Genomic DNA, 27,317 nt, shown 5'->3' on the forward strand with positions numbered 1-27,317 from the left:
GTAAAAATTGGACATGGCAGATTTTTACATGATGTTATTGGCACAAATATTTACTCTTCTATTTAATAGAGGGGTTGAGTTCTGTCCAGGTGGTGATAGAAAGTGTTATTTCAGCTTCTCACACAACTCTCATTTCTCTGTTATCCAGGCTGCCAGTGCTAACAGTACCAAACACAAGTCGATGACCGTGAACTCCTCCTCCAATGATGGACAAGAAAAGTGGTGAGGATCACTAAGACTGCATTTACACAGCTGCAAAATGTTTCACTATTTACTGGTGGTACAGATCTGATCTTCTTATGGCTGTATGAACAGGCACATGTGTCATGTGTTTTTTCCCTGTTTGTACAGCCATTATATCAAATCTGTGCCATGGAGGGTTACTTCTCGTTCCAGTATCCAGCTAAATACAGCCAAAGTTCCTTCTGGTGTTAACCGCCCCCTGTCTCATACTGTATTCATAAGTTGACACAGCATGAGCAGCGTTTTGCATACCGATTAGTTGTTTTGGCGCAATCACTGCATGATAATTACACCCCAGTAAGTGATATGGTTTTACATAATGAAGCACCATGTGTGCAGCACAGTACAGCCTGTCTGCCCAAGGGGGTGAATGTGAATAATAATTTTATTAATAATAATCTGAGATTTGGTTCATGTTCATTTTTTCATAGTTTTGTTGTCTGATATTATGGAAGTGTGACCTGTTTGAATCAAGTAGTTGACACTTACAATTATTAATCTGTTCTGAATGCAGCTGTTGATCAATCAATTTTATTGATGATTTCATTACCACTACTGCTGCTATTATTATGGTTATTATTATAAGTAGTTGTCATAGTAAGAGTAGGATTAGTAGTGGTAATAGCAATAATACAGGTAGGAGGAGGAAGTGGTGATTGATTGATTGATTGATTGATTGATTGATTGAGTGATGTGTTCATTTCTTACAGCGAATGGCTTTCCATCCAAGGCCGGGGAGGGAGGAGTTCAGAGAAAGCAACTCCCTTACTCGGTGGAGACACCCTATGGCTTCCACCTGGACCTAGATTTCCTCAAATATGTTGATGACATCGAAAAAGGCAACACCATCAAGAGGGTCCACATTCAGCGAAGGGTCAAGGGTCCTCCAAAATTCAGCACTCTTCCCAGGAATTTCAGCCTCCCTGGGCATGGGGCCAGGCCTGCCCCCAAGGAAAAGGACAGCGCTTGGTCTGGTACCTCCACCCTGGGGCCCAAACCCAAATCACGGGTGACGGAAGTTCAACAGATTTTTGACTTCAGACCCAGTGATGGGGGGACACCCAGCAGGGGGACAACCAGCCAGGGAGGTGGCTATGTATCGGTGAAGCCCAGAGAAGAAGTTGGCGCTGGAGCTCGGGGACTGGAAGAGAAGCCTGTGAGCCTTCAGGCTCGGCCGAACCTGCTCCGAGCCTCCAGCATGCCCATCACCCTACAGCACCGGAAAGGCTCTGACTCCAGCAGTCCGGACCGGGTTGTGGGGACACCAGAGAATGGCTCATCAGAGAATGTGTTCCGTGCTTCGCCAGACATAACAGACAGACGGTGTGTTCCTCAGGACCGGACAGGACTCCACCAGCAGATCACAGTTGCATTGAAGCGAGTGAGAGAGCTTGAGGAGCAGGTCAAAACCATCCCAGAACTGAAGGCTCAGATCTGCTCACTCAGAGAAGAGAGGGAGCAACTACTGCTTCAGCTCCAAGTCCAGACCCAAGCCCAGGCTTCCACCTTATCCTCTATTCCAGATTCGATCTCTGATGGTGGGACACACGCCCAACCACAAGGAGGAGGGTTGAACTCAGGCCTGACAGCTCTACCCAAGGGTGTTTTGGAAGCTACAGCTTGTTTGTCAGTGGAGCAGGCAATACAGGAGGACAAACAAGGTGTAATACAAGCAAGTGGAGTGTCACAGACAGAAAGAGAGATGAGGGCTGAATCTGCAACAAGTTCCTTGGTACAAGGAGAATTGGGTGGGCTTTCAGAGAAGGAAAGGGAAAGACAAACACAGCCATCAGAAAAATCAGACAGACAAAGAGAGACATTAGAAAACCAGTTACAGCATGCAGTGAAAAAACTATCACAGGACATTGCAGTGCAGGAATTAACATCACTTAATATGGCCATGAAACAAATTGAGGGAGTTAGCAATGTTCAAGGTGCTAGTGCAGTGGAAGATGGAAAAATTGTGTGCTATCATATCAGTAGTGATGAGGACCTAGTAAGTGTCCAGCAGTTGCAGGACAAACTATCAGCGCTGGAGTCTAAATTAACCCACGCTAGCCAAGAGCTTGAGAGAACTAACAGCCTCTTGAGAGAACAAATAGAAGAGAACAAGCTGAAAGAAGAGAGGATACTACAGCTGAGTGAGGGAATGAGAGTGGAGGTGTGTACTACTGAGACAGAGAGCAGGCCAAGGAGAGAAAGCATAGACAGGGGGACAGAGACAGAGAGAGTAGGCTTGGCCAACCAGGAAACGGCGACAGAATCACCTGGCACTGTAGATCAGGGAACAGATACAGAAAAAATATGTATTGAAGTGTGTGTACCCAGTGTAAGGCCTCGAAGTGTGGATCATGTACCAGAGACTGAGAAAGTTGACACGTATGACCAGCTGACAGAGATGGGAGCAGAGGCTGCAGCAAGACCGAGGGCCAACAGCATGGATCAGGGCACAGAAACTGAGAAGGTTGACACTCAGGATCAGATGACTGAAACACCAGTGACAGATAGGGTCAATCAAGTCACAGAGACAGAGGCAGACATGGTAACAAATCATCCATTGAGGCCGAGGGCCAGCAGCGTGGACCAGGGGACAGAAACAGAGAGGGTGGACACTGTGGACAGGGTGACAGAGACAGTGGCAGCACAGAGAGCAGACCAGCAGACTGAAACAGAGATAGAGAGACGAACAGACAACAATCCAGCCAGAGAAGTTGGTGCAGAGAGTCAAGTAACAGAAAGTGAGGGCAGCCAAGGAGCAGATGTACAAGTGGTCAGTGAAACAGTGCAAGATAAGAATGATAATGAAAGAACTGCAAGAGACAATACAGGCAGTCAAAGTGTGATCACAAAAGAAGTTGTCACAGAGAGTTCAGTTGCAGTTACAGAAAGTGTTTTCAAACAAAGTTTAGTTCCAGGCAGTGTGTCCCAAGATGAAGAGCTTACCAGTCAAATTACTGCAACAGGAGAAAGCAGAGATACTGTATCTGAGATTAAAGAGAGCGCTGCAGAGAGTGATTCAGAAGCAAAGACTGTAGTAACAGAAATTGTTAAAACAGAGCAAGCTGCATTGGAAACTGTAGAGACACAACAAACAGTGATAGACAGTGAGATTGTGAGTGTTACAGCCAAAGAGACTGTGGTCACTGACAGTGTTGTGGTAGCAGCAGAGAATTCAGCTGTGAAGACAGCAGCTCCAGTGAGACCACAGAGAGGCCGGAAGCCCACAGCTGAGCAGTCCCAGCCCTCTCAGCCTCAGCTTCAGGCTCCACCTGTGCGTCCTCGCAGGGGATCCAGTGAAACTCAACCCCAGTCACCCCAGACGCAGAAAAAAACACAGGCTCAAGCTCAGGCACAGGCCACATCTCAGCCCCGAGTTCAAACCCCACCCCAGAGTAACTCTGGGGGCTCTAGTGAGACACAAATCAAGCTGTCTGAACCACAGACATCACCAGTCCAGACTCCTCTTAAAGTGGAACATCATCCCCCAGCCCAGAGGCTGTCTGAGATATCTAGCGAGGATCAGCCTCAGGTTCAGACTCAGGCCGAGCCTCAGGTCCCATCTCCAGGTCCCAGTGAAAAACAAACCCAGCCCCAAACAACTGAGACCCAGCCCCAGACAGCTGGAACCCGCCGGGGCTCCAAAGAGCTACAAGCCCCACGCAGGGGATCCAGTGAATCACAACCTGTTGGTCGTGGATCAGGTGAAGCTCAGTCCCGCACTGTTCGCCGGGGATCAAGTGAGGCTCAGTTTCAGGGCACTCGTAGGGGTTCAGGTGAGACTCCTCGCCGAGGCTCCAGCGAGTCACAACCCCTTCGCAAGGGCTCCAGTGAAGCTGCCAAGCAGCATGGTTCAAATGAAGCCCAAGCTTCCCGTCGGGAATCAGGTGAGACCCAGCCTCCACGCAGAGGCTCCAGTGAGTCACCAACCTCACCTGCAGCTCTAGGCCAAGTCGTAACCCGTTTAACAGGGCTTCTGGGAGAGCAGTGGGCACAGTTGGGGAGCAGCTCTGGAGTTCAGCAGACAGCCACTCAGCAGGACACCCCCACGCCACAGAAACAGACTGCAGGGAAAAGAGCTGGTGCAGGGAAAGGAGCATCAGCTAAGCCTGTGGGGAAACCAGCGCCAGCAGCAGCCGCAGGAAAGCCATCGGGGAAACCTGGTCCTTCTAAGATGAGCTCTATTCAGAGCCAGCTGGTTAGCTCCCTCAGTGTTCTGTCTGCCTTCTACTCCCCGGGCCAGAAAGCTGCAGCAGCCAGCAAACAGCAAGAACAGGGTAAGCCGATGGACCAGTTAGAATCACACTAAAATGATCTCTATATGTATATATGTATGTATGTATGTGTTTACTATGTATACAGCAAACTTTGAGTGTAAATCATTTTACTTTCATATTTACTGACATAATTCCTTCACATCGGATAATAATATATTTCCTCAGCTGATACTCTCTCCTTTGTTATACCATTTTCCTTCTGATTCTTTACCAGAAGTGTCATATCTCTGATTAATATGGAGACAGAGAATTCTGTGGATGTATACATTCATCCTGCCTTCCTTACTTCTCTCTCTTGTTCCCAAAGGCTTACTGAAGCAGCCAAATACTGGCACTGCACAGAAACCTAGACAAGACTTAGTCTGTCTAGATAGATACCTGTCTATGGTGCCTGTTGTATGGTGCTTGCCAGTAGTTAGGGCAGAGCGCTCACCCCTGTACTACCATGCTTATCTTGCTTATCTATGACACACACCCTCACAATCAAACACACAATGGGATGGTGTATTTAAGTTGGACACTGAAGCTAGACACTTGTGCTAGAGCTGTTGAAGCTGAATTAGCTCCGTTAAACCCAGCTTGAAATCACACTGCCTGTATTCTATTATTTAGAGAAGCTCTCTACCCCATATGTTATGCTCTCATCATGTCTTGTGACACGTCTGTCGCCAGTACAATATCAACATGAGGATTAGTGTGTACTTGGTTACATTATGTATGCAGGCGTTATTGTTTGTCCTACGAATTGAAGGGGGCTTGCTTCAAATCTGATTGGTGCACTCTGAGGACAGCATTTGAAGCTAAATATACATGTATAGCCATTTGTTCTGATCATTTGTTCCAATAAATGGCCAAAACTTAACGATGAAAGAGTTTCTTGATTGAAAGCGTGTTGAGACATGATGCAACAGCATGCAAAATGCTCTGAGCGTTTTCAGTTTCTGTGCTCTGGTCTCAATTTTAATATCCGGGTTAAAAAAAAAAAAAAAAAAAAATCAGCAAGTTGTTGTTTTTTTCCCTCCTGGGTAAAATAATTCATAATTCTAATTCAGTTTATACTTTTATTGGTTGCCTCTGTGTGATGCTCTGTCTGTGTTCTAACTACTCACATGGACTTAATAATTCATTGTCACATCTATAAAATGACCTGGATTTCAATTGACATTTTATGTTGAAATGCAAGAGGGATGAAAAACGATGCCTTAACTATGCTATTATGCCATTTCCCGATATCTTTTGGAAGAATGGTATTGCTTCCCTCCAGCAGTGTTCCAGTGACTTGTGGAATCAAAGCCAAGCTGAAGCTGTTCTGGCAATTCATCATGCCCCAAAACCTTACCAAAACACTTTATGTTGGTTTTTCGTTTAATTTTTCACCCATCTGTATTTCATCCACCTCAGCCCACTGTGCTGTGGCTTCTTCTTCTGAGGCTGTGCCAGTGTTGCAGGTGCCAACATTATGAACACTCTTGGCACAACCCTCAGTGCTGTACTTGAGCATATACATGGAAGCCTGGAGTTTTAGTATTACCGTAAGCCTCCCGTTCATGACAGATATGACAGTGATTTTCAGGATGAGCTACTGCTTCATACTTTTTGAAGCCTTGTCTTTCTCGAGTGTAATTTTCAAGTCGTTCTGAGCTTGTCTCTGAACTTTGGCTACCAAATAGTAAATCAGAATTTCCTATACAGTGTTTCATGGCATGGCTCCAAGGGTCCATGTCTCCTAGTTTGCATCTCACTATATGATGTTATTAAACGTTAGATCATTTCTCCTGGCAGCACAGCCTACGACATATCATAGATTGGCTATATTGACCTTGATAGACCAAGGGCCTTTGAGTGTAACATAGCTATTGGCTGTCAAAAGCAGAGGTGGAACATCAGATGTTGCTGAGCACAGACTAAATGACTTGGTTGGATGGCCTCCAGGAGCACATCAAATACATATTTTTTACCCCAGACATAATAGCTACATATGCACACAGGCATGTGGACGCACATGCATGCAAACACACAAATGAAGTACCCAGTCGCATTGACAGTCATGCACAAACCCTCACCGACACATCCTTCCCATGATGTCTCCTTGTGTTTTTGGCCCAGGAGCTAAAGTACAGAATCACTCTGCCATCACATTTATTTTATGTTTAGTGGGGAAGTATACAAGCGTGTGTGTGTCTGTGTGTCTGTGTGTCTGTGTTTGCCAGGATATATATGCATTCTCGCAAGTATTATACAATTGTTTTGTATTATTCTCAGTATTTCAGTGTGGTCGCTGTGTGCATCTTTGACATCTGAGATTCCCAGTCTGGCTCCAATTACCTTGAGTTACAACAGTGTTCCCCTCCTACAAATATTGGAAACAGAAACCACTACTATCGCACTGACAACTCCTCCATCTGTAACAAGTCATTGCGATGTCAGTTATCAAAGACTTGTATTAAGCTCTGCAGACTTCCAGGGAAGCTGGGAACATCTCAGGCGGCCTCTTGACAAAATAATGAAAGGTTAAATTACGCTATTGACATACTACAAGTTAGCAAGGGGATGTATAAAAATGTCAAATCCATTAATTTTCCAAACTGTGTTATATTCAAAAGCACGGTTTTTCTACGATGGTGGTCCCTGGGTCAGCATCTTCGCAGCCCTTTGTGGGCACGACTTGCTGTGTGTCCTTGACATGAAACATTTATCCATCCATCCTAAAATTGCCAAACTGGGCTTGGCGCCAGAGTGAGGGGCAAATCAATGACAGGGTACTTATATACATACGTATGCCCAATAAAGTCAAGGTTGTTTATTGTCAATAGGGCTTATAATGTCCAATCTTGTACCTTGGCCATGGAATGATTAGGGTGTTCCTGTCCTATGCATTACCATTTGAAGAAACACAATTTTCAATCTGTCGCTGTGCTTTCATGATACCCAACCCATTGTCATAAAATCACAAGTGTCTGGAGCACAGCAGTGTGTGGTAATGTAGTTGAAGACATAAAGGCAGGTATGCAGAGCTCCAAAACACTTCTTTTTTATGGTCATAATAAAGTAAAACAGAAAAACTACAGATAAAAATACAGATCTAACTCCAATGCAAATAGTACATTGTTTATTCACACCGTAAAAGTCCCAAAAATGAAATGCTTCTTTTCCACAGAACAATAGAGGGGGGCGGGCGAGTGTATCCACTCAGAATGCATTGCCTAAAGTGTGCGTCTAGTGTACTCATATTTACCATTTCATAGTTTATGTATGCATTTTCATCTGACAGTTGAATATGTGTTTTTTTCATTAAATCAGTTTTCCTCTCCTTATTTTTCTTGTATTTTGAGCTCTTTGGGAACCCGTGGCCTTTTTCCACACCCTTCATGGTTGCACATGATAAAATAAACCCAACAATCAACCTTGCCGCCTCATTACTACTGACATGTTAGGATCGTTGGATGAATATTTACCCAGCTCATACTGGCAGTTTGGTCTTTTCAACACTGTGGAGCAACAAAAGTGGGTGTCAAATACTGAAGAGTCCTATATACTGTATAGTAAACCCATTTTTCAAGGGCATCGTACAGCTTTTGCATGTTGCTTTCATACTTAATATAGATTACTCATGTTAACCCATTGTAGCTGTGTGCCCTTATGAAGAAAGCTCATTTTTTTCCTGTGTGTGTGGTATTGTTTACTCACATTGGTCTCATTAGGGTCTCTGTTTGGAATGTACAGATGGGGCCTCAGAAGCCTGTTTCTGTGCCAACACAGGGTTTCCACACCATTTGATGAGCTCTGCTGGCTTGTAATTGCATCCAGAGGCTCCACAATGTCTTCCAGGCCTGATACGTTTTCTAGGAAATGCACAGACTTGCACACACGGACAGGCGCACACACACAGGCAGGCGGGCGGGCAGACGTATCCACCTGTACAAGGAATGCACATGCATATACACACATGCACATAGACATACACAAACGCGGCTAAACTGATACACAGCCACCATGTGCATACCATTACTGCTGTCTATCTTACTGGAGCTACTGATGCCAATCTGATTTATAACCTTTACTGAAAACTACAGAGTCAGACCCTCTGTTTGTCTTCACTGAGTATAATTGGTGGAGAAAAATGCAATGCGTCTTTGGTGAAATCATCTTTCTTGTATGTGTGAAAGCCAGAGTTGCTCTGTCTTGATATTGGATGTGTCACATGTGACTCTGAAGGATTTTTGTGCGGGGGAATTCACATATACTGCAGTGTAGCCTGTATCAGTGCCTGTGCATCTCGAGGTGGGCGGATAAGCCTTGGAAGGGGCGGCTGACAAATTCCAGTCATTACAGTACATTTATATTTTCTGCATATTTTAGCTCATCTTGCTTATCTGGATTTCTATTTTAAGAGCTGAAAACAGTCCTCTTGATTTACTGTGCCTTACAAAGTTTTCTGCTTTTGAGGTTGATTAAGTGCACTACATGTAAAGTGCGCCTAAAAGTACCTAAAATATTTTACACATTGCAGTTGTTTATCACATAAGAATGCTGCAGCTGGTTTTCTCTGAATTTCTCTGTCTCACTACCATCCATTCACAATATGTATTTTGGCAATGTAAACGATTTTGGCAATGAGTGAAAGTGAAGACTTTTAAGGATGGAAGAGATGGGTGATGATTTTAAGGGGGGGTTGGTCTTGTAACACTTGATCTCTTAGGCTGATTTGGGGAAAAAGCTTTGATATGTTTATGAATTTCTTGACATTGTGTACACACATGCACACACACTCTCACACACACACACAAACTCCACATGAACCTGATGACTCTCTTTCGCCCTGTTCATCACTCTTTTTCCTTCTCTCGCCTCTCTGCCAGGTCTCAAATCGATTATGAAGAAAAATGGTGTTGCTGACAAGCAGGGCAATGGAGGAGCCAAGAAAAATCTGAAATTTGTTGGGGTGAATGGAGGGTAAGGTTTCCTTTTTACAGTAATCAGCAGCCAGTGTCCATGTGATCTATATTTCAGTGTTAGTGGCTTTGTGACTTGTGCATTTCGTTGTCCGTGTTTGCACATTTTGCTCAAAAAACTTTTTTTTTCCCCCCCAGGAGAATTAACCTTTAGGCATCCATTGTAGACATCCACAAGTTATTAAGCATCATATTCTAATTCATTCAGACTTAATTTGACAAATTATTCAAAAATACAGGGATTACATATCTTTCCTTTTCAGAGTTGTCAGGTTTAATGTGTTACATTCTCCAAAGGGGCTTCAGAAGGATTAGCCAGTTAGCCAGGAAACTGTGGAAAATCACTGCAGGTAATCCTTGGAGGTATGTCAAATGATACCTGGATATTTGTTTTTTTTTTCTAAGGAAAATGCACAACGAAATGTGTGCAGAAAATAATTTAACACAGGCATTGTGCTGGGCTTTCCAGTGCATCCTCACTGGATATTGGTCCTTTGATGTCTAGTCATGCATTCTCTGCATTATCCTATGATAAAGATGGAGCAATGAGGCAGTATGAATGAGTGCAGTGATACAGTATGCTCCTCTCCAGATACTGAAACTGCTTCAAATATAGGCATTTCAGTCACAAATATAGATCGTTAAAGTGATCCTTTTCTCCAATTCTGTTTCCTTTTATATGTGTGCAGAATGTATCCAGATAGAACGGTGGACAGGCAAATTTATGTTCTTCCTCACATTGTCTTGGAAATCCATAGCTAACAAGAGAATTAATAGTTTGGATTAACAACAAAGACAGGATACAATGGATGTATTTTATACCTTCATACCCAAAATTGTCATTTATACCTCCAAACAATATGAATGATTATCATACCAGGTTCTCTTATACAGTAAGAGCGGGATTAGGATACAGGAACACTGGTCCTTTCACATCATCAGTTCAAAATAAAATTGTATGGTGCATTTGTTATTTATAGAAATTTTGTTCATAATTATTTTTCAGCAGGTTATGCAGTTTGACAGCATTTTCATGACAGATGTTTGTTGAATTTTTCAAAATCTGTCAGATTTGATTATGTAACAAGTGAGATGAGCTCAGCAGGGTTTCACAACTCTACCATTTCATGTCTATCACCTGCGCTCCTTTATAGACATGTTGCCCTGAATCTGACCCCACCTAGGCTACTGTGTGTGTGTGTGTGTGTGTGTGTGTGTGTGTGTGTGTGTGTGTGTTCAAAATATATCGCATGCTTGGTGATGTGTGAGCATATTTTTATCATTCACCTCAGCTTGTGCGCATGCATGCTTGTGTCAGTATTCATTAGTGCCCAATGGTGTGTGTGTGGGTGTGTGTCCGTGTGTGTGTGTAAAGCTTTAAAGAGTTTTAAGTGAGCAGATGGTGGTGGCTGAAAGAACAAAGATATATCTCTAGGCAGGGAGATTATTCATCTTGGCTGGCCTGATGCTAGAGCGCTGCCTGGCCCTGCATTTAGCATGCAACACCTGCACACACGCACGCGCTCGCACACACACACACACACACACACACACACACACACACACACACACACTGTAATTACTTCATCCTTGCACAGTGAGCTTGACAGTGATCTACCTCTCTCATCAAAGAAACAGCACCCAAACTGTTTGTCAGCTCAGTTACTTTTTTCTGTTTCCACGAAACCTCAGAGGGGAACCTAAGAACAACTTCTCTTTCATCTTGGAGTTTCTCCATATATGCTGAAACTCATTTTTAGGATGCCTCTAGATGTTTTCTTGGGAGGGAGCTATTCTGGAAGGGATACACAAACTTTTTACACTGTGGCGTACTATTTGAACACATGGTTCAGGCTCTTGATCTGTATTTTATATCCTCGAGTATTGCCTCAGAACATTTACGATCTGTGAATTTTTATCTTTTCTGGCACAGCAGGGAGAAGATATGGGGAAATACAGTCTACACACTCCCTCTACATTTTGTTAAAAAACAAAATAAATAGTGTTAGGGAAAAAAGGAGGAAGGAGCAAGGCAATTGAAAGTTTTGTTATGTTGAGTAACTAATGCTATGCTTTTGTCTGAGTGTAAATATTTCACCCTGTAGTGACAGTTCAGAAAGTTATTTTTTTTCAGCCGGGACACAGATCAAACACATTGCCTTGGGACTTCTCTTATTACTAATTTTTGTTGTGGCACCTCAACATAAACAGTCCCAGCTCATAGCCTTGCTGTCATAAACACTTGAAAACAGTTTGAAAATGTATTTCATAGGCTCACCGTATGGAGAAGTCCCACTCTCTTTTGTCACTATGGGTGTTTTATTTTAGTTTTTTAAATAACTTTTCCCAGTTACAGCTCATTTTTTGTGCCCTGTGAGACTGTAAGCAGTGATATTGGGCTTTAAATTAGCTTGAACTTGAAGTTGAACTTTTCTTTAGAAAAATAGTGGCATCCAAAAAAGACACGGGTGCCAAACTAAAACACAACACAGTACATGAAAACACTGAGTATGAGGAGCACCTGGCTTGAAATGTCACTAATTTTGGTACAATAAAATTATTTGCATGGTAGATGTTATTTCCATTTTTTTCATATATCCTTTACTTGACCATGCATTTCAGTTTACAACAAAGTCTCCCTTACATCAGTGTACAATATTTGTCAAGACAGAGCAACACCCTCTTTGAGTAGTACATCATAGCATCTCTGTGTTTTGTGTAGTGGAGAGTGAGGAGAGGCAAAACGATTAGGGAGGTGGAGGACATGAGGCCAAAACACAGCAGGCACCGCAGCGTGCGTCATGACTCAGTGTCACAACTGAAACATTTTGATTCAGGACTGGATGCTTTTCCTGTGATGTATATCAGTGGACTCGAGTTACACCGCAGCCTGCACTTTGTTATGGCTTGGTCCTGAATTTTGTCCAGATCCAGAGAAGTTAATTTTGATATGAGTTTATTTCTCATGCAAAGATGCTGGTGGCATAAGCCGTTCCTTTGTATTCATAATGCCACAATCCTCTTAAACTAATGATGATTAATATTGCTAATTACTGCATCGACCCACTCTCTCTCGCAGGAATATTCAGAACACTTTTTTTTTTATAAGATCAACCTCATCTGGTTTGTCATATTTCATTTTGTCTGTTGAAGCTATGAAGCAATTTTCCTCACAGAGATGGTGATAGATGTGTGCAATATGTTATGTTATGCTTTTTTTTTTTTTTTCTAAAAAAAAAAATCGAGCATGTTTTGGTTACAAGGACACACATGGTTGGTTACAAGGGCAACATCAGTTTTTAAACACCAACAAGTGGGGTGTCATTTATTTTTCTCCTCTTTAGATGGTCTGTACATGATCTTAACAAACCACACACACATACACAGACACACACACACACACACACACACACACACACACACACACACACACACACACACACACACACAAATCTGTGGTCATATAGTCTATCTTTGCTTTCCCTTGAGCTCATGTGGAATCTTGAGAATGTTGTGGCCCCTGAACACTCCTTGCAGTGTGTGTGTGTGTGTGTGTGTGTGTGTGTGTATCCACAAATAAGTATGAAGTGGTAGCATTCAGTACAAAACCTGATCTGATCTTGGGTCCAAAGAGGTTCCTTCATCAGCCACCCCGATGATCTCATACACACCCCCACACACACACACCTATATGCACACTACATCAGCATCCCCCATACAGCACTGAACATAAAACCTCTTTTACTGAACAAGGCTGCATTTTCTCCAAGGTTGTGTGTGTGCGTCTGTGCCAAACATGCTGATGTATTTGTGTGTATGTTTGTCTGTGTGAAGGATGTTTTCGATGTTTGGGCCAAGGTTGTATTAGACAAATACACTTTCATTATCATGTTTATGTTACAGAAGGGACCGACCTGTTCTTATTTATTTAGCCTTTGCCCACGTGGTGACTTTCAGTGCTTTCACAGTACCTTTAACCGTTTAGACAGCCACTGATGTGGTGTGTGTGTGTGTGTGTGTGTGTGTACATGTCTATCTTTGCTCACATGTTTATTTTGTAGTAAAGAGACATGAGGCAAACCCCCTTGTGTGTTCTTATTTTAAAGCTGGGCTTTATATGTTTAAAATAAGGATACATCATGTTCAGGGAGACTGGCCTACTGGTCAGCTTACCTTTTCAGTGACATTATCACTATCCAAAGGAGACAGTTCTTTAACAAATAAACAGTTGTTATTTTTTTCTATAGTATGGCCTGTAGAGCTATAATGTTTTAAAAATTATGCATCCCAAAACAAAACTCAACAGAGCTGATGCAGCCTGGTTTATTTCTGGAAGACTTTTTGGCTGAGCAGTCTCATTCTTACCTGCTGTGTGGTCATTTTTAGCTGTACACAGTATCCCATCACTGACCAAGGTCTCCGGTCATTCAAAACAGTGTTTTTTATTTATTTATTTATTTAAATTTTTAAGTTTATGCCCTGCGATGGACTGGCGACCTGTCCAGGGTGTTTCCTTGCCTTCACCCTATGAGCGCTGGGATAGGCTCCAGCACCCCCCCGCGACCCTAGTGAGGATAGGCGGTTTAGAAGATGAATGAATTAATTAATTTTTAAGTTTATTTTAGATGTCATTTCATGTAAATTTTAATCTGTACAAATTCCATAATTTCACTTATTTCACTGAAATAATGATGTTCACCTACAATCAGTATAAGCACGGGTCACAGAATAAACAGTCTACAGGAGACACATGGATGATTTTGGTGATTATGTTCCCACTCTAAAAACATGGTGTATTCCTTTAAAAAGCTAATAGGAGTATATGTTAGTCAATAAATATCCTAATTCTAACCTAACCTAATTCTTAATTTTAAAATAGTTGTGTAGTACATATAAGCCTGTGTTTCCCATGCCGACTTATACGTACCCTCCTCCAGCTACGAGACCACATCCAGCGAGGAGTCCAGCGGAGATGAGAAGACCAAGGTTGGGGTGGAGGAGGACAGCTCTGAGCCAGAGGAGGGGAAGGAGAAGGCGCTGCAGCCTGCAGAGGAGCCTCAAGAGGAAGCAGAGACCCAGGAGATGGACAGAGAGGCTTTACCCCAAGAAGAACAAGCGGTAGCTGAGGAGAAGGAGAGCGAAGGAGACCTGCAGCTTCCAGAGGACAGCCAGGAGGAGGAGGCCGCAGGGTGAGACAGACAGATGGCCAGTGAGCTGATAGTGTCGTATCAGTGATTTTTCCCATAGAGTTGACAGCGTGACACATGTCAGCAAGACACAATCAAGTGCTTTGTCTGTGTCCAGCTGCAGCCTACAAGCTCTGTATGAGACAGGTGCTGAAGGATGCTTCAATATGCGCTGCTCTCACCCGCACACTCAGCCACAAAAACACATACTGTTCCTTCAAGTCTCAGGGGTCGGAGACAAAAAGCAAATAACCAGCAGTGTTGTCCTTCCTGGCACTGTCGAATTCCTGAGTCACTCATCTGTCTCAGGTATGTAGGCAGAGCTGGGGCCCAGGGGCCAGACAGTAGATGGGTCCCATGGGTGGAAGGAGGACTTATATTAAAGAATCTCTCAGCACCTGTCTGATGTGTGTGTTGCATTATAGCTCATTATATCTGGGATACCAGCACAGATCACAGTAGGCTGTGGTCCACTCAGTCTTAGTGAAGCCTGAGTTGTATGAAAATGTATGATGGATGATTGTGCATGAGTGCAGTGTGGATATTATTGGGCAGTGAATCAATGTAAACTGTTACCATTACAGTTTGCATGTGCTATCAATGTGTCAGACTGTAACTAATGCATGTGCAAGTTATGGCACGGCACGGGGCATCTTTTATCTTTTGTTTTCTTGCCAGGAAGAATTTAGACAGGAACCAAAATAGCTGGCCATATGTCATCCAGACCTGGTGGTATTTCCAATGTTAACACAAAAAAGAAAGAAAGAAAGAAAGAAAACAATGAAAAGAGCAGATGTGGAGCACACTGGGTTAAAGTGAGATTTTTCTGGATACTTCTGAATCTACATTTATTTTAACACACAAAACCATCAATCTACACGTTTTCACTCACTGCAGTATATAAGACCCGCATATCTGTGGAAACAACACAGAGGAAGATACTGAGGCATGTTTTGGTACCATAGATCATCAAAAAAGACAGAAAGTGCAAATTGAATTTCTCTGTGAATTTATTATTAAAAAATATGGGTCTCCAGACAGAATATTATACTATCCACAGATCTTATTAATGTTGTCTTAAAAATAAAATTAAAAAAAAAAACAAAAAACTGGGGGCTCAACAGACATAAATATATACAATTTAAAAAAAATGAGACAAATTGAAAAAAAAAAAATGCTATTGCTGAGCTCGTAGACAAACTGGAGGTTGCTGACACAAAAAAATGGGTTGTATTGAGAAATGTATCCAGGATGAGTCAAAAATACATTCTGTATCATCTGGTCTTTTTATTCAGGGAGCAGGTTGACCAGGGGTTTATTGATGCTTGCCTCTACGTTAAAGACCGAATGGAAGAGGTTTCATCCCCAGACAAAGAAATGGTAAGGATTCCTTCGGCTGTTTCTTTCACTCTTCAAAGGTCTATAGATCCCTGAACTTCATGCTGATTTGACTGGAAAAGGTAAAACGTGGAAGTGATATAACATTAAGTGGTTGTCAATGTGAAGTAGTGTATGTATGCTCATGCATCACACACTTTAGGGAACTCCACTGTGTGTAGCAGTGGTAAAAATGATTTTGTGGTGAGGGAAACTGCTTCATATTTTGTTGATTTTTATTTCAGTGCCTTCAGTGAGTACAGTGGTGTAGTTTACAGTGCTATTCCTCAAGTCACAATAAGCTGAGGATGCAAACTGCTTAACATCCAAAAGAGTAAAACTGGAGTGTCGGGAACAATAACAATGCCGCTACTGGCAGCTATTTCATTTGCATCATCTGTCTCTTTCCCCTGCTCTCAGCGTCAAGTATTACTGGTGCTCTACCAGGAGTGGTTCAGAGTTTCCAGTCAGAAAAGCTCCCAGGCCGAGACGGTCACGTTATACCTGCGCCAGGTGAGCCTGACCACGCCCACTCTTCTGCCGTATGTTGTCAACTTGACGGACGGCAACGGGAACACGGCGCTCCACTACAGTGTGTCGCACTCTAATTTCCCCGTGGTCAAACTGCTTCTGGACACAGGTGAGAGTCGCACATCCACAACTGTGCGGGAACAAATACGAAAACACATACACAGATATTTACAGGAATAGTTCATCCTTATCATAAAAAATTATCCTGAGCACTGATCTAGATAGTTTTTGCGTGATTTGGCAGGGTTTCCAGTTTGTTGTGGTTGTCCCTGTCTCCCTTCACACCTGTACGATTGTATTGGGGTAAAACAACTGGGAGCTATTTCATGCTGAAGAACAGCAGCAAAATTCATAGTCCTGGCACCGTGAGGAATGTGAGGGGGTAATTTATATTCCTTGCAATGCCAGGAGAAGGGAAGATAACAGCAGCCTGGAAACCTTGCCAAATCACAGAAACTATTTGGATAGATTGGGATGGATACAGTATACTGCATTAGAGGTAATTGGGAAAATAGGTTTTCTAGTTTTTGTTTTTTTTTTTCGGGGTGTGCTTTTCCTTTAATAAAAGGCCAATATTGGTGCAATATATCACAACTCTGCTGAAAACCTCATAAAAACTTTCTCTCATGGCTCTTACTCTAATAAAAATTACTCACTTGAAAACTGTGTGTTTGTGTGTGTATTTAGGTCTCTGTGAGACAGACAATGTGAACAAGGCGGGGTACACTGCTGTGATGCTGGCTGCGCTGACAGCTGCAGATAGTCCTGACGATCTGGAGGTGGCGCTACAGCTGTTGAGACAGGGTGATGTCAATGCACGCTCTAGTCTGGTATGTACATAGTAGATTAAGTAAATGCACAAGTTTTCAAACTGCATGTATGCCTTTCCATACACAAATACATTTACATATTCAAACACACACACATAGCCACATGAATACACTCCTGCACACACAGTCTGCATGCAGATATGACTCAAACATGCACACAGCCACACTTGAAAAGCTGCACACATTCCACTTATTATGCTCCTTACCAGGATTCCTATGGTCATGAAATTTTGGGAATATCATGAAATCTTGTGTGTTCCATGCAAGAGACATTTGGTAGTCTTGGGAATTCAAGAAAAATCAAGGAATGTCCCTTTACAGGAACATACCAGAATGTATTTTCCAACTAGTTTCACACATTCATTGCATTAGATGGTTGTTTTGAGCTGCACAGCAAGCCAAGCTCTAATGGAAAACAGATTGTTTACCCCTTTAGAAAACTAACATTAACAAAACCGAGAGGAAAAACTGACTTCGTTATGGAGAGTCTTGGAAACGTCATGGAGTTTTTACGTCAAGGCCGCAAGGGAACCCTGATATACACAAATGCACATTATGCACATTCTGAATAGATTAAGACACTGTGAGAAGTTTCCTTCAATGGAGATCTTTGTTAGTCTAGGGCTTAAATAAGAGATAAGATAAGATAAGATAAGATAAGATAAGATGTGCCTATATTGATCCCTCGTAAAGGAAATTCAATTTGACACAGCAGTACAAGGGAATATAGTTAACATCAAAGAGAGAAATTTCCATAAATACCTACAAATCAAAAAGTAAGTAAACAATTAAAAAAAGATAAAATAGGAATAATAGATACAACAAATGTAAGTTAAGTTTTTTTTTTTTTTTTACCTCGATTCAGATATACAGTTGCAAATACCTCCAGGAACATTTCTTTCCACTCCATCTAACTTATCTCCATTTTTTCCTGCATCTGCCCTTCCCTCCCTTACTCCCTCCCTCTCTCTCCATACCTGCTTGTATCTCTTTTTCACACCTGCTCCCTCTCTCTCTGTGTGTCTCTCTGTGTGTGTCTGTCTGTGTGTGTGTGTCTCTCTCTCTCACTGTGTGTCTCTCTCTCTGCATCTCTCCATCTCAAGGCGGGACAGACAGCACTCATGCTTGCAGTGAGCCATGGCCGCATTGCCATGGTGAAACTGCTGTTGAGCTGTGGTGCAGATGTAAACGCCCAGGACCGTGACAGCTCCACGGCCCTGATGTGCGCTTGCGAGCACGGACACTTACACATCGCCCGTCTGCTGCTGGAGACCGGACGCTGTGACACCAGCCTCACAGATAAGGTACACTGTTGAAGGAATACACAAAGTTTCTAGGGGACTGGTCTGTTTGGTCAACCTGCAAGTTCAGAGACGGGCACATACACACCAAAAGCGTCCTTGATGTCCGTGGTAGATTGTTATCACCATACTGAGTGAAAGCAGAAGACAAGTGTTATCTCAAAACGTATAAGAACTTGAAGCAGTTCTCATGTTAAATGGTAAATCACTTAAAACTCTGCAGGGACTACTTTTCCTGTGAAATGTTCTCTCTCCATGAAACAAGAGCCCTTACTCAGGACATGTTCCTGTGCATTCTTGTGTCCTCCATGACAAGTTTGATGAAATATCTATTTTGCAGTACGCCTCCTCCCAACATCAAGACTGATTTCAACCTAAATGGATGGGACAACAGCACATAGAAAACACGATCCTTTGTTGTGCACGATATATGTGGATATCGTGCACAACATACGTAGTAAGATGAAACAGACAAGACAAAGAGACTTGACTGTGGAGAAATGGCGTCAAGTGAATGCGGTGACCGTGACAAGGAGAACTCGTAGCGACACTGATGAAAGTGAACCAGCCACCAGTGCCAACAGAGAAGATTCAGAGCAGCAATTAACAGAAACAGCCAGTTGTCAGAGAAAGTGCTGTAAATGTCCTTCAGAGGGGTACTTTTTACTTTAACATGCAGAGTAAATTTCAAAACTCGTACTTTTTACTTTTACTTGAGTAAAGAAGTTGAAGCAATACTTTGACTTTCACTAGTCTTTTTTACACAAGTATCTGTACTTCTTCAGCTGCTTAGGACCATCTCATTATACCATCTCATTACCTTTGTTAGGTTCCTTGATTTTGTAAAATTTTAACTAAATATCAAATCGTTCTTTCACGATGTAGGATATTCCATAGAAAAGCACTAAAAATGGAGGATGGATGAAGATTATCGATAAAGTTTACTTGCCAAACACAGAAGAATTGGATGGTGACTTTGTCATAGGGAAGGAAAGATTCAAGATTCAGTATGAGAATGACACATTAATGGACACATCGCCATAATACAGAGCCAAGTTTTTGGATGATGCTAATTACTTCTTTCGGGTACTAGTGCACCCTAAAGGTTAGCACGGAGTAAATGATCTACTGGGGTCACATGAGTTTAGTGAGCCAGTTTCCCAAAGATCCTATATTTGTTTAAGTTTAGATACATTGCTTCATATGAGAGAAAAATGGCCTGACAGTTCTGGTAAGTGCAAACATAGCTGAGTGCTGGGGACAACCCGCTGTGGCACTGATAAGGTGTTCATACTTGAGTGCATGCCGGATTGAAAAGTATCGCCAGATATGTTTTTCCCCAAAGTGCAGCCATACTGAGAATGACTTTTTTTCAAAGCTGGTCAGCTGTCATAGGTTATGTTGTGGTGACAGCCATGGAAAAGAGGTTGTAGAAAATTATTTTACCTTACTGGACACTAATCTTGTGTAGCCAGACCTCTGTATAAAACAAAGGAGGTTTGAAGAGGTGCAAGTGGAGCAGTTAGTTAGAAAGGATCACAGACACTGGGGGCTGTCGTCATGATTCAGACAACTTCAAACCAATAAAAGTGTATCTGCCTGGGCAGAATAACAAACCAGAGCTGCTGTTTCCAGGAGGAATGTCCTCAAATGCCAATCAAAGGGCTGCTTTAGTTAGTGTACTTCATTAGCATCACAAGATCTCACTGACCAGAATTTTCTGAGAAGTTCTTCAGACCTGTGTTACTTGTTCTATATGGAGGTAAAGATAAATTGGATATAACCACTTTGTCACTGATGTTTTATGCCTTGAATTTCTGACGACATGCCTTTCAGGGCTACTTCGTTGAGCCAGTGTTTGGTGTACTCACTTGGTACATTCAGTAAACCTCTCAGTGGATATTTATAAAAAAAAAAAAAAAAAATATGCATTGCCATGGGATGCATGGCAATTTTCAGAGACATGTGACATATTATAGTCATTATCTCAACTCACATAAACATATGCACAGAATAATCCATCCTTCTGGCACTCTAAGAAAGCTAAGACACTAAAAACTGTTTTTAAATATTTACCTCAGGTCTCATACTCCTGCATATGGTATAACACTGCTTGTGCGAGGGCATGTGCTGCATATATTGTAAAGTCCAGCTGCTACAGGAGCAGGTCCACATCAGCACAACACTGCCACTGTCAGGATAAGAAATGCAACTGCAACATCTTTGATGTGAAACTCTTGACATTTTCTCTCTGTTTATCCTCCAGAATGGCCAGACAGCGCTGGCGGTGGCTGCTGCCGCCTCCCACCAGGACATATTTGACCTTCTAAAGGCCCACACTGAGGCCAAAGCCTCTGAACCCCCTCTGCCACACACCTCCACTGAGCCAGGACAACCCCACTGACTAATCTATACCATTCCAGGACCCATCCACCCACCCAAACCTCCTGATCCCCTAACCCCCCCTTACCAGCCCACCAACCTAGAGGGAACAGGCTGAATTCACCTCTCTATTTGCCTCCGACACCTCATGGTTGTGGTACAGCAGCAGTTCAAGAGATGACTATACCGTGACCACAGCCTTCAAATATGTGTCTGAAAAACATTTGGACATGCTTTACATGCCCAGTGGAAAAGGTGGATTTATTCTGTATATCCTCAGCCATGCCACTGCTATGAGAGCTTGCAGACAAACTTCTGAGACTACAGCTTCAAACCGCACACGCCCACCTCTTCCTTCCATATCTCTGCCAACATGGCCCGTGGGTGTTTACACCTGTGCCGCTTCAGCCATTCAGTGGGCAGACAGCTAAAAGAGAGAGGGACCGGTCACCGTGATGAAAAGACATTGCCATAGTGACACGGATGATTGACAGGATATAAAGTAGGGCCCAGGATGGATGGATGGGTGAGGTGGAGCGGCAAGTAAATGGAATGACGCACAGATGAATAGCTGCTTCATATCATCAACAAGCTCTTCAGGCGAAGTATTAAGCACATGATCTACCTTCCAAATATTATAATACTGAAAAAAACTATGCTATTCTTTCTTTTCTTTTTTACATCACTGACATCATTCTTGTCATATTTGGACAGAAGCCATTATTTAAATCATAGAATATATATAGAATGTTATTCTAACAGATTATAATCAAATGCACACACAAAATATATTTTCTACTGCACTTTGTTTTATGGTGTTTATTGTGTAAAATAGTCCTCTCATATTATCAGTGCTTAGTGGAAACCTTATATCTCTAAGAGTCCATTATGTTACGACTTCAGTAAATATGTCAGGTTGTGTGGCCTATTGATTCCCAAAGGATATTTGACATTTACACAGGTGATGACATCATCTGTCAATTCCTACTGACAAACAAAAGGCATATTTGGAGATAAAAGGTTTCTGTTGGACACCAGAGAAGTAATTTTTTTATATATATATATATATATCAAGATTATAACCAGACCACAGAAAGATTCAAGTCTTCCAAAGGGAAGGTTGTATCGTACAGAAGGTGCTGCATGCCAATTTACAGTAACTCCCCCTGCTGGCTGTCTTGGTGTACTAAACCACAGTATGTTGTAATACTGCCTGTTATCATGATCGACATCTCTCTCTTTCTCTCTTAACTCCTTCTCTCCTCCAGTTCAAATGTAATGTATGTCTTGTTCGCCTGCTTGTTCCAAATCCAGTCATGTATGCAACTGCTACAAAATGCACAATGAATGTCAGGCTGGCTGTGATACATTCCAAGAGAAAATGTAGCAAGACTAACTGTGCTGGCATGGACCATGGGAGTCCCCGAGCCTGCTGAAGCACAGATAGATCTAGGCATGCGCAGGATAGGTCAGATATAGGACTGATACACTCTCTCTCTCACACACACACACCCACCCACCCACCCACACACACACACACACACACACACACACACACACACACATAAACACGTTTGTTTGGGCCCTATGTCACTCTTATTTGACATTTCATATATTAGAAGAATCCAAGTACACAGATCTGATCTGCACAGACTTTCAGACTGAGATAGACTGAGTGATACTGAGTGATATTGTATATTAGCTCCAGCCGGTCTTTAAATTAGCAAGAGAAGGGTGTCTCAAGTAACGGCTGGGCTGTTCTGGTCACACCTCCAGGCATGCGCACTTCAAAATGTTAAACTGGCAATATGCTAAACCCCAGGACAATGTATGCTGCCCTATGGTGCCTACAGCCCAGTCCAAGAAAGTGTCTTTTTTTCTTTCTTTCTTTCTTTTTTTGAATGCACATCAAGGAGGAGCAATATTTAGGGAAAATAAGAAACCAAGCAGGTTGATTGGCTGTATGTCTAGCCTTAATCAGACAGCCATCCATGTGTTCTAGGGAGGGTGGTCTTTTCTCTCTCTCCTGTTTACCAGACGCCTAGACCCATATTCACAAAGTATCTTAAGACAGGATTACTGGTCTGACACCGTGTTTACAACTTCCAAGTTCCCCTCCAGTGACCTCATCAACAATCCGACAAACGTCCAGACGTCGTGAGTAAATCGTCGGTTTACAGGACACAATGGAGGACGCAGGACACAGTTACCAGTTTTATCTGAGCAGATGCACCTGGGTGCCTCCTGTCACCTTCTTTACCTCCAGCTTCATTCAGATTGGGATCATAACTGGCGGACATCACAATACTTTATGACTTTATGAGATGAATGATTAAAAAAAAAAAAGATATTAGAGTGGGATAAAGAAAGCTGATAGGGTCACTGAAGGTGGGATTTAAAGGGGAATACCACTCAATTTAACAACTGCCAGATCCATGGTCTATGACAGTCCAGACAACTAAAGGTTCAGCTCCCTTTGGAGAAACATCAGGATTTGTGTCTTAATGAGAAACGCAGCATCTCGGCTCTCTTTTGAAAAGTTGTTATTATGAATCCACGTCATGCCAAATTTATATTGCCTTGTTTATGTTGTGCTGTCTTGCAAGCGCACATGTTGTTTTATATGGGCTGTAGTCCGACCAGTAATCCTAACCCAGTACTTTATCATTCCCAGACACTTTATAAATATGGGTGCTGACATGGGACTGTATAGACTGATCTAAAAAATACTTATATTATATAAAGTATATTAGAGATATATAGTACTATATACCGTGGCTGTATTTACACAGGAACAAAAAAGATTCACAACATCCTCTTAGTGATCAGGTCATTTTCATGTGTTGACTTACAATGGAACAAAGATTTTCTTAGCAATAAGATTGCATGATCACAGGATCAGAAAATCTAAGTTTGAACCCTTCACAGCATGTCTTACGCTTTCATGGCTGTCTGAATATGGGGGAAGTAGAGTCTCTGTCGTTTTCCTCATTTTAAACAGCGGTAAGATGACCTGAGCCACTAAAGATTAAACATCTGATCTTCCGTGCCTGTGTATTCGGTCTTTATGGAAACTGGGTCCGCATCTCTAATCCTATGTGACCCAGATTTTATGGGTTTTCATAACTGGCTGAATAACAAAAATGTCAAATCAAATCTGGGTCACACAGGGTTAAAGATAGGTTTGCATCTGTTCCTGTAAATCCAGCCAAATACATGTACATACAGTATTGTGAAAATATATTCCAAGTATTGTCTGGCAGTTTGCTCTTAAATGATATTTAGTATTTATTCCAAAATGCTATATTTTTTACCGTATACATGTATGCATGGACAAATATTCCAATGATTGTGATGGAAGGGAGTTTGGGGATCCTGCAAAGGGTGATGGGATATAATGCTGAGTGTTCCCGGACTATGTGATGATTTGGCATCCCGTTGGTTGGCTGAGTGGTATGTGTTTGTGATTGGACAAAGTGGCGGACTGTGTCATGTGCCCTTGAGTGCTAACCTTGATCATTGGCGGAGATATTATGAAGCTGACCCAACACTGGCTTGAGCTGTAGGGACAACCTCACCCTGTTTGAATACGTGTCTGAATATGAGAGTCTGTACATGACAGTCAAATGTAAAAACCTGTACCTCTATGTAATATTCCTTGTACAATGGGCTTGTATGTTACAAACCAGAGAACTACTTCTAAATAAATAAATAAATAAATATGAAGATATAAAAGTATGTGCCTCTATCATGTTGCCAGCAGTTGCTTCCAAGGAAAAACATAAGCTGGTGCAAAGTTAAAACACTGACAGTGTCAGTGCCATACATCACTTCTCCCCTCTCGTGAGGAGGTGAGGAAAAAATCTATTTACAAAATGCTTGATTAGATATTCCTTAGCATCTCCATGACTTAATTTCTTGAATTCTTTGATTTCCCTTCAGTCAGTAAGTGGATTTAAAGTTTTTCCCCATATTGTACATTATACATATCCTGTGTCTGTTGGTTGTAGCACTTCAATGAAACAAAATCACACTTTATACCAAGTGAAATATTCAGATAAAATATGCGCCATCACATCAAATGGAAAATATCCTCTCGTGCATCATTTTATACACATTTCCCTGTAATTCAGCAGAACATATTTGGAATCTTTGGAAACCTCGGGATCTCCACTACAGTTTACAATAAAGTCTTGCGGGTTTGAACAAAATTCAAAGAACTGACTGATGGGGCAGGCGGGTGGAAGATAAGAAAGTGAATGCAACTTTGAAACAAAACACTTTCACTGTTAATAACATCTTTTTTTAAACCTATTTCAACAAACACAAACACAGTATGGGGATAAGGACTCCTACTGCAAAATATCATTTTAGTGTAAAAAAAAATAAATAAATAAATAAAAAAAAGGTTGAATGCACTCATATGCATGTGTGAACTGATGCACTTCAGTTCCCTCCTGTTTGAGACAGTTTTGCACTGGATTTTCTTCCTGATATCTCAACAGTCTCAGCTGGATGGTTCTGGCATCAAATTTGAAAGTTGTGTGTGTGTGTGTGTGTGTGTGTGTGTGTGTGTGTGTGTGCGTGTGCGTGTGCGTGTGCGTGTGCGTGTGCGTGTGTGTGTGTGTGTGCGTGTGCGTGTGTGTGTGTGTGTGTGTGAAAGATATATAAAAAAGATAGATAAAGCAGCAGCTGCTCTACAGAAAGAGAAGGGAGGTTGGCTACAAGTGAACTTCAGCTCATTCAGTGTACAATGTAATGAACAATAATGACCAGCAGATGTCACCAGTACTCTGTCATACAGAGATACATAGAAATGCTGCCAGCTTTACGCTTAACTTTAAAGCCTGACTTCAGAGAGGAGGTTAACAACATACACATACTGTACTATAATGTGGTATTTTCTTCTCCAGGGAAGACAATTATCTCTCTTGTTCCACATCTGCCTTCCCATTGACCTGCTTCCTACTTATTTAAATTGGGGTCTAGAAAAAAGATCAAAAGAAAAATGTTATGCCATTATCTGAGAATTCCCACCAAACAATGCTGGATAAGATATCAAAGCCATTATGTAGTTATAGAGATGTACATTATCTGCCCTGACCTATATATTAATTGATTTCTGTGAGTTCCCTTACTATGACTCAGATCAAGAGTGAATGAAAATCAGACCACATTACAGAAACCTACAGGTGGCTACGGAAATCACAGAGGGACCAACATAAAGTGTCTTATATTACAAATGTGTTAACCATGACAAATATCACTGTGTGCTCTGACAGAGTTTACATGAGTCTGTAAGACAGGAGGTTGCATGATGATAAAAGGGGAAACCGTAAGTAAAGGGGGTCTGGGAGGCACCATGTGATGATGCTGCTGGAGGACAGTGTCAGGAGGAGATCCAGAATTTTGTCAATCTGGAAACTGGTATGTGTGTGTGTGTGTGTGTGTGTGTGTGTGTGTGTGTGTGTGTGTGGTTTGTGCTGCTGTCATGCTCTTGAAACCATTCAATAGCTACTCGGACCCTTTCATTTTATGCCCATCAGGATAAAATGCCTGGAAGTGATAATTCGATAATCCCAAATTGCTTTATGTTGACATCTACCTTGCAGGGGTATGTCTTCATCTGACCACATGCATTTTAGGAGTAACATCAGGTTTATGATGAAGAAACTGACAGTGCTGATTTCTGTTTTAAACTATTCTTAAGTAATCTGCCTTCTTGTGTCTTAAACTGGCACTTGCAGGGTAGCAAAATAAGAGCATCTTATGCATCATCCTATAGTTGTGATGGGATGTTAATTTTTTAAAGGCCACTAGTGGAATAAGAGGTTCAGGAAGAAAAGTTCAAGCACTGAATGAACTCTCAACCTACAGGAAGATGGACTCTCCAATAATGGCTGAACTTGGGAGACTATTTCCCACCACAAACATCTTCCAAGAGGAAGAAATCAAAGTCCAAGGCGTACAAAGTTTTCTGATGTGAAAATATGTAACTTTAGGATTCAAAAAATTATCTGCTGCAGGCACTTGGGAGCACTAAAATGTGAAGTCGCCTTGTTATCTAAACTTACATACCTTTCCATTCACAAATAAAAATGAGTACCAGTAAAACGTTTTAAAATGTCACCTCCAGTTGCAAAGACCCCAAACCCTCTTCCACAAAAAACACAGAGATTCATGTAGGCCTACTGTAGGGTCAGTGGGGAGGTTATGTTTTATCTGAACAGCTATTTAAGCA

The 27,317-nt window shown here is 42.0% G+C and overlaps 1 protein-coding gene across 1 annotated transcript; it reads left to right on the forward strand.

Moving 5' to 3' along the window:
* The first annotated feature begins 148 nt into the window (after positions 1–148).
* On the forward strand, positions 149–24,762 carry kank4 (KN motif and ankyrin repeat domains 4). Its single transcript, XM_030050276.1, has 9 exons — positions 149–222; positions 954–4,517; positions 9,377–9,470; positions 14,407–14,658; positions 15,951–16,035; positions 16,453–16,672; positions 17,251–17,393; positions 18,497–18,697; positions 20,961–24,762. Exons 1-9 carry the CDS (start codon positions 204–206, stop codon positions 21,096–21,098), a joined length of 4,716 nt encoding a protein of 1,571 aa, XP_029906136.1. The 5' UTR covers positions 149–203; the 3' UTR covers positions 21,099–24,762.
* The last annotated feature ends 2,555 nt before the right edge of the window (positions 24,763–27,317 follow it).

The sequence above is a fragment of the Myripristis murdjan genome, chromosome 4, assembly GCF_902150065.1.
Source record: "Myripristis murdjan chromosome 4, fMyrMur1.1, whole genome shotgun sequence".
In the NCBI taxonomy this organism is placed as follows: Eukaryota; Metazoa; Chordata; class Actinopteri; order Holocentriformes; family Holocentridae; genus Myripristis; species Myripristis murdjan.

Bases quoted from the DNA above. Each gene is read 5' to 3' on its own strand.
- kank4 (XM_030050276.1), top strand. The intron at 4,518-9,376 runs GTAAGCCGATGG...CCTCTCTGCCAG, and splicing joins CAGCAAACAGCAAGAACAGG to GTCTCAAATCGATTATGAAG. The intron at 16,673-17,250 runs GTGAGAGTCGCA...GTGTGTATTTAG, and splicing joins CAAACTGCTTCTGGACACAG to GTCTCTGTGAGACAGACAAT.